Source organism: Penaeus japonicus, unplaced genomic scaffold, assembly GCF_977035675.1.
Source record: "Penaeus japonicus unplaced genomic scaffold, GWHDUDI00000001_assembly GWHDUDI00000029, whole genome shotgun sequence".
In the NCBI taxonomy this organism is placed as follows: Eukaryota; Metazoa; Arthropoda; class Malacostraca; order Decapoda; family Penaeidae; genus Penaeus; species Penaeus japonicus.
This window is the reverse complement of record NW_028234431.1, coordinates 2,583,684-2,591,165: the sequence shown is the minus strand read 5'-3', so window position 1 is coordinate 2,591,165 and position 7,482 is coordinate 2,583,684. Positions and strand designations below refer to the sequence as shown.

The following is a 7,482-nucleotide window of genomic DNA, read 5'->3' as shown; positions in this document are numbered from 1 at the left end:
CCTCCTCCTCCTCTTCCTCTTCATCCTTCTCCTCCTCCTCCTCTTCCTCCTCCTCCTCCTCCTCCTCCTAAAAGGTTAATGATTGAACCGTTTGATCCCTTTTTAAAATGGTTATAATATCGAGTACAAGTATGTCCCTGCGATATTATTAAAATGATAAGTGTAGTTTAAATTAATATACATACATTCCAACAGTGATGGTGCATACCATGAAGTGCAGTGCAGCTCAATAAGTAGGTCACAAACCAGCGTTGATTACTTTACAGGCCGCACTGTATAATCATGATATTACTTTACAATATTCGCAAAAGCTATAATGATACTGTGCAACACAACACCGGGACATAATCAGTCTGAACCTGAACCTAAGCTGAACCTTTGTAACTTCTGTTACATTTCCCCCTAAAAACGACGAAAATATTAGAAAAAAACGAAAAGAAGAAAGAAAAAATGCAAATAACAACATGGATTAGATTTAAAAAAAAGAGAGTTGAAGATGGAACCGATTAATAACAGAATCAAATCAGATAATCCAAAGAGAAAACAAAGTGAATTCTAGAATCCTCTCTCCCAGAAGCGCGGTTAAGGATGGAAATTTCGGCCGAATACTTGAAATGCCTTTGGTAATCGGCTTAGGGTTCTGTGTAGGCGGTGTGGGCGGTGTGGGCGGCTGAGCTATTTCCGGCTGAGAATATTTTAATATAAGCTTTTGATCGGATATCTCTTCTCGTGGTAAATATGCATCTCGGAACAATACGTATCGTTCAAGAAGGGTGGATGGGGGAGGGGCGGGGGGTGGGGGGAGTGAATTTATAGGCTTATACGGCTTTTTGTTTTATTTATTTATTCATTAATTTTGTCGGTGGGCTGATAGGTAAGCTCGAGCTGATAGAGAAAGGAACAAGTCGGGAATTTCGATCGGATTTAACATGAATATATGGATCGTACGTACAAAAAAAAACCGTGATATTCTCTCAGTTCGACCACGGTTATGTATAATTCCGCCTTAAATCTCCGTTAAACGATTAGTATTCGAATCTTTTCCGAGTTGAAACAAACGCACGGCAGAATGGAATTAAGATCCTTCTCAAAAAGGATCCAACACTCCATCCGAACAGGTCTCGATCCTCTTATACTTCGCTCGATCCCCCGCCGCATCAATCACCTCCCGATTCCCGCGTTTATTCCCGCGTCAAGTCGCCGTGTCTCAGACTTTATCCGTGACGTAATTCATCTACAGGCTGCGTTTTTAACGGCGTTTTAACGTCTAAACTACGCTAACCTCGATACCAAAGACGTAAGGCCGAAGACGTATCACTCTCTTCACGTCTAACACGTCTATAAGTATTTATTTATCATGATTTTGAGGTCTTGTTTATAGGTCGGTCGTCTGTCCAGGGAGATGTGCTGGGGTGGGTGGGTCGGAGGGGGATGGGGGTGGAGGGGGGAGGAGGGGGGGGTTGGATTTCCTTTTAAAGTCTTACAGATTCTTTCGTGTGTCAAGGACTTTCTGGAGGTTGGTTAAATGGTGGGCTATTCTTAGCATACTAATCTGAGCGTGATTACTGTTAATTGAGTGGTATTGTAAATATAGGTCACAGAGGTATAAATATAGGGTTCTGAACCAATGCCTCGACGGTTCTAGAAAAAAAAACAACAACATTGAGTTATTTTCACGTTGTGTGGTTTAGAACCCCGTTGAGCTCATGTAGAATGAGGTTCGCTATGATAAAGTTTGAGAAAGAAGGAGAGAGAGAGAGAGAAGGAGAGACAAAGAGAAAGGGAAAGAGAAAGAGAAAGAATGAGAGAAAAAAACCTGTAAGGGAATTAAAGAACAAAGAGAATCAAAAACTGAAAACAAAGAAAAAAAAAAAACGTAAAAAATATACAATAACTTCAGAGAAAGAGACAAAAACAAAAAAACCTTACGGTGAATTCCCAACATAAATCACTTCTACCCCCCCACCCCTCCACCCACACACCCCATCCACCACCCACCCACCCACAAAAGAAAAAAAGAAAAAAAAACGAAGAAAAACGAAGAAAAACACTGATAAATCACCGCCACATGAATGAACGTGTTAGGCTGTTCCTTAAGACATGCGGAAGGTTGATTACCATAAGGATTCTTGTCCTTATAAGAGCTCTTTGATGTGTTACGTAAGGAGGCGGAATGGAAACATCTTTATAACCTGTTTATTTGTTAAGGATTTTTATTATTATCATTATTATTGCTATTATTGTTATTGTTATTATTATCATTATTGATAATAATATCAATAATGTTATTGTTATTATTATTGTTGTTATTGTTATTATTATTATTATTATTGTTATTATTATTATTATCATTATTATTATTATTATTTTGTTGTTATTGTTATATTGATGACGATGATATTTTTATGATTTTCAGTCATTACCACAATTATCATTATTACTATAATCATTATTGTTATAATCATTATCATTATCATCATTATTATTATTATCATTATTATCATTAAAATTATCATTATCATCATTATTATTATAATCATAATTATCATTATCATTATCACTGTCACCAATATCATTATTATTATTAGCACTATATCTGTTGCAACAATTATCGTTGTTGTTGTGACATCATTATCATTATCATCATCACCATCATTCATTCAAATTAAATATTTTTTTTCGAATATTTCTAGAATCAATAAAACAGAAAAAGAAAGAAAGAAAAAAAGAAGCGAGGCATGGTATACAATCAGCTGAGCGGCTTTGTGTCATGTCAATGTCTAGGAATTTCAGTGGTCGTTATCGGAATCGTTGTAGTAGTCGTAGGTGAGGTTGTAGTAGGGGTAATAGTAGTAGTAGTAGTTGTAGTCGTAGTAGTAATAGTAGTAGTTGTTGTAGTGGTAATAGTAGTTGTAGTAGTAGTAATAGTAGTAGTAGTTGTAGTAGTAATAGTTGTTGTTCTGATTGTTATTGTAGAAGTAATAGTAGCAACAGTAGTAATAGTCGCAGTAGATTTAGTGATAGTAATAGTAATAGTAGTAGTCATAGTAGATGTAGTAATAGTAGTAGTAGTAGAAATAGTAACAACAGTAGCATGAGCAGTCGTTGTTGTAGTAGCAGTAGTAACAATAGTAGTAGTAGTAGGAGGAGTAATGATAATATTAAAGTGTCGAGTTTCCCTTCCTTCTCTTTCTTTCTCTCTATTATCTTCCCACCATTTATCCCTATATTCTATTCCCACCTTCTATTCCCCCTTTTCATATTTCTCTTGTCTCCTGCTACTCCTTCTTCCTCCCTTCTAATGGTGTCTATTTCACACTCAACCCTCTTCCTCAACCACACAACCATCCATCACCATCATTATATTCACCATTCAACTTTATATTCACCATTCACCATTATATTCACCATTCACCATCATATTCACCATTTGCCATTATATTCACCATTCACCATCATATTCACTATTTGCCATTATATTCACCATTATATTCACCATTCACCATTATATTCACCATTCACCATTATATTCACCATTCACCATTATATTCACCATTCACCATTATATTCCCCATTCACCATTATATTCACCAATCACCATTATATTCACCATTCACCATTATATTCACCATTCACAATTATATTCACCATTATATTTACCATACACCATTATATTCACCATTGACACACTTGAGTCAACCTTTCATAACCAAAGGATGAAGACTGAACACATTTTACCCCAAAGTCTTTTGACAATGCATTTATATTTTTCCTATTCATCATTTGATTTTGAGAAGATGCAACAATCAATTGCACGTGAGAGGGATGTCCTAAGAGGCATTAGAAAACAGCGTGCAGGAGGCGGTACACAAGGGATTACAGATGGATGCTGTATTATGTACCGTAAGAGGCTATGCTGGGAATTACGTGGCGTGTATTTGCCTAAGAATTTATGTGATGCTGTGCTAGACGTGGGGTGCAGTGGGTGAGGATTCCCCCCCCACCCTTGTTTTTGTTTCTTCGTTGTTTATTTCTTTATTGGGCTATTTGGAGGGAGAGTGGGAGAGGGAGTGGGAGGGGGAGGGGGAAAGGGAGTGGGAGGGGGAGGGAGAGTGGGAGAGGGAGGGGGAGGGAGTGGGAGAGGGAGGGGGAGGGAGTGGGAGGGGGAGGGAGTGGGAGAGGGAGAGGGAGTGGAAGTGGGAGTGGGAGTGGGAGTGGGGGAGGGGGAGGGGGAGGGGGAGAGATAGAGATAGAGATAGAGATAGAGATAGATAGATAGAGAGAGAGAGAGAGAGAGAGAGAGAGAGAGAGAGAGAGAGAGAGAGAGAGAGAGAGAGATAGAGAGAGACAGAGAGGCAGAGGTAGGCAAACATACAGACAAACAAACAAATAAACAAGCACATAAACAAATAAACAAACACACAAACAGACAAACAGCTAGATATATAGACAGACATAGGAAAACAGACAGACAGATAGACAGATATCCAGACAGACAGACAGATATACAGACAGAAAAAGAGAGAAAAGAGAGAAAGAAAGAGAAAAGAGAGAGAGAGAGAGAGAGAGAGAGAGAGAGAGAGAGAGAGAGAGAGAGAGAGAAAGAGAGAGATAGAGAACCTACCACACCAAACGATGCGTCAGAGCAGAGGACGTGCTCGAGCAACTATGGTTCCGAAGGACTTACGAGCACGTGACGATGACGGCACAGAAACGCTCGTATGAATCGGCTCAACTCGTGTGCTTTTGCAGGAAAGGAATCTTGCTTGCGAACTGAATCTTTGAGACAACAACACAAGCACTGGTTTTTTGAGCCGTTGCTTGCAAATCGCTTTTTGAAGATGAAGACTAGAAAATAATACAAGAGTGTGTGTTTGAGTTGTTGTTTTTTGTGTGATTTTTGTTTGTTTGTCGGTTTTATAAAAAATTTGGTATCGGAATAGTGGTGAAGATGATGGTTATGGTATAGATGGTGATGAGAATGATGCTGATAAGGGTGATTGTGATGATGGTGATGACTATGATGGTGAATAAAGAAAAAGGATATAGATGGTGATGAGAATAATCATGACAAGGGTGTCGATGATGATGATTGTGATGATTGTGATGATGATGCTGAAAGGGCGTTATTATAGCCACGGTGATAATGGCGAGAGTAACATCACCTAAATTAATTCCTTCATTTACGAATTATCCCACAGCGTGTTCAGAAGACATTACGACCACGTGAACAATGAACAATTTACTCCTAAAGAAGAGATTGAGTTGCTCGCCCATTTTGTTTCTCTCGGTATTAACATTACTGCCTCCCCTCAGAAAAAAAGAAAATCAAGAAAAGGTCAAAGGTCATCATAGGTCAAAGTTGAAGCGAAATATCTTATTCACAAAATCTCTCGTCAGAATCTCCCCTCGCTGTTCCCTCATCATCTTCCTTCACTCATAACATTAGAATTACTTCCCCACTATCTTATTCCCTCACACCATCTCCCTCATTTCTTTCCTCCCTTTGCTGTCTCTCTGCTTTATTCCTTCTTATCCCTTTTCCCCCCTTTCAGTTCCCTTTCTTACGCTATCCTTTCTCTCTTTTTATCTATTTCTTCTTCCTTTCTATCTCCTTTCTCCTATGTGGTATTCCTTAACTTCTCCATGTTTTTCTTTTCTTCTTCCTCCCCACTTTATCTGTTATTCTTTTAATTTCCTTCACACCTTCTATCCCTCTCTTTATTTAATTTTGTCTAATTCTCTTGTTCCTTCCTTCTGTTAATGGTCATTGCACTTTTAACTTCTTTCTTTTATGTCCCTTTTCATCTCGTTTAGTTCTTATGTCATCTGCCATCCTTCATCCTTCTCCCCTCTCATTCCTTTCTCCGGTCTCCCCTCACCCCACCATCTCCCCGCTCATCCCATCCCATCTGAGTTATCTCATGTCCCCTCATACTGTCTTGGTCTTCCCTCATTTCCCTCATCGCTCCTCATACACCCTCAGTCTCCTCTTATCCTTCTCTCCCCTCTCACAACCCCTCATTTCCCTCTCGTTCCCCTACCCTCTCACTCCTCCACCTCTCTCTCACTCCCCACCTCCCCTCACGGCTCTCCCTTCTTACTCCCCCCACTCCCACCCCCCACCTCCCCTCACGGTTCTCCCCTCTCACTCCCCCACCTCCCCCTCACTCCCCACCTCCCCTCACGACTGTCCTTTCTTACTCCCCCCACCCCCCACCTCCCCTCACAGCTCTCCCCTCTTACTCCCCCCACCCCCACCCCCACCCCCACTCCCACCCCCACCTCCCTTCACGGCTCTCCCTTCTTACTCCCCCCACCTCCACCCCCACTCCCACCCCCACCTCCCCTCTTACTCCCCCAACCCCCACACCCACCCCCACCCCACCCCCCCAACCCCCCCTCCCCTCATGACTCTGCCTCCTCGCTCATCATCATAAGAGAAGCATCAGGCAGACAATGATGCGGAGTATGTGCTGACTAATTACGAACTCAAAGGCCGACGTACAAAGTGTTCCTGTTATTCTCGGCGACCGGGAAACAAGGACATAATATTCGATTTTCCCGGGCGTAGTGTTTTTGTTTTTTGTTTTGTTTTTGTTGTTGTTTTTGTTGTCGTTTTTGTTGTCGTTTGTTGTTGGCGTCCTTGTCTTTGCTGTGTTGTTGTTTTTGTTGTTTTTGTTGTGTCGTCGTCCTCTATGTTGTTGTAGTTGTCTTTTTTGTTGTAGTTGTTGTAGTTGTTGATATTGCTGTATTGTACCTAAGGATGGAATGTATATGCGTGTTGTATACATTTTGTCGAAAGTTATTGTTCTCATTGCTATTATTTTCAGTGATTTTATTCTTAGAAAATATATGTGAGTAATGTATGGGTGTAGGATACGTAGGGTTATTGGTGCATAGTTGCTATTTCTTGTTAGCATGTAGTTGTATTTGTGTGTATAATATGTATGTAGATGTGTAGGTATATGTAGGTAGGTTTATGCTTTTAAATAAGGGTAACTCTCAATTACAGATGTTTTATAACACGATGACTCAATAAACAATTAAGTAATGTGCATTATATGTATGAATGAATATAAAGTGTTTACCCTTGTAATGAGATATTGGATATTAAGATCTTCATTATCATCAGAATTATTTCGAAATGTACCAACAAACATTTAAGATTATGGCCGTGGCTAAATTATATTTTTGTTTACATTCTCCTCCACTCATGGCATGTAATGGAAAAGCTAATACATTTTCTGTGTCCTGCAAATTAGACTATAATATGCATGTAATGTTTTCCATTCCTCTTATTTTTCATGTTATCGTAACAAATGTACTGGATATTTAGCAAATTTCGTGTAGTGAAATGATATGAAACAATTCCGTAGAGTTATGCACGCGATGATCAGCCGACTATTCCATTATAAAAATATATTCCCGCAATTGAATTACCTTTAATTTAATGATATTGCCAAAGCACCAACGGGACAC

The 7,482-nt window shown here is 39.7% G+C and overlaps 1 protein-coding gene across 1 annotated transcript in view; it reads right to left on the bottom strand.

The window, feature by feature from the left end:
- Positions 1-632: 632 nt before the first annotated feature.
- Positions 633-7,482, bottom strand: part of LOC147468344 (colorectal mutant cancer protein-like) — a 27,633-nt gene continuing 20,783 nt past the window's right edge. The window contains exon 4 of the mRNA XM_086554461.1: positions 633-685. Coding sequence (XP_086410587.1) covers positions 633-685 — 53 coding nt within the window. The remainder of the gene's footprint in view (positions 686-7,482) is intronic.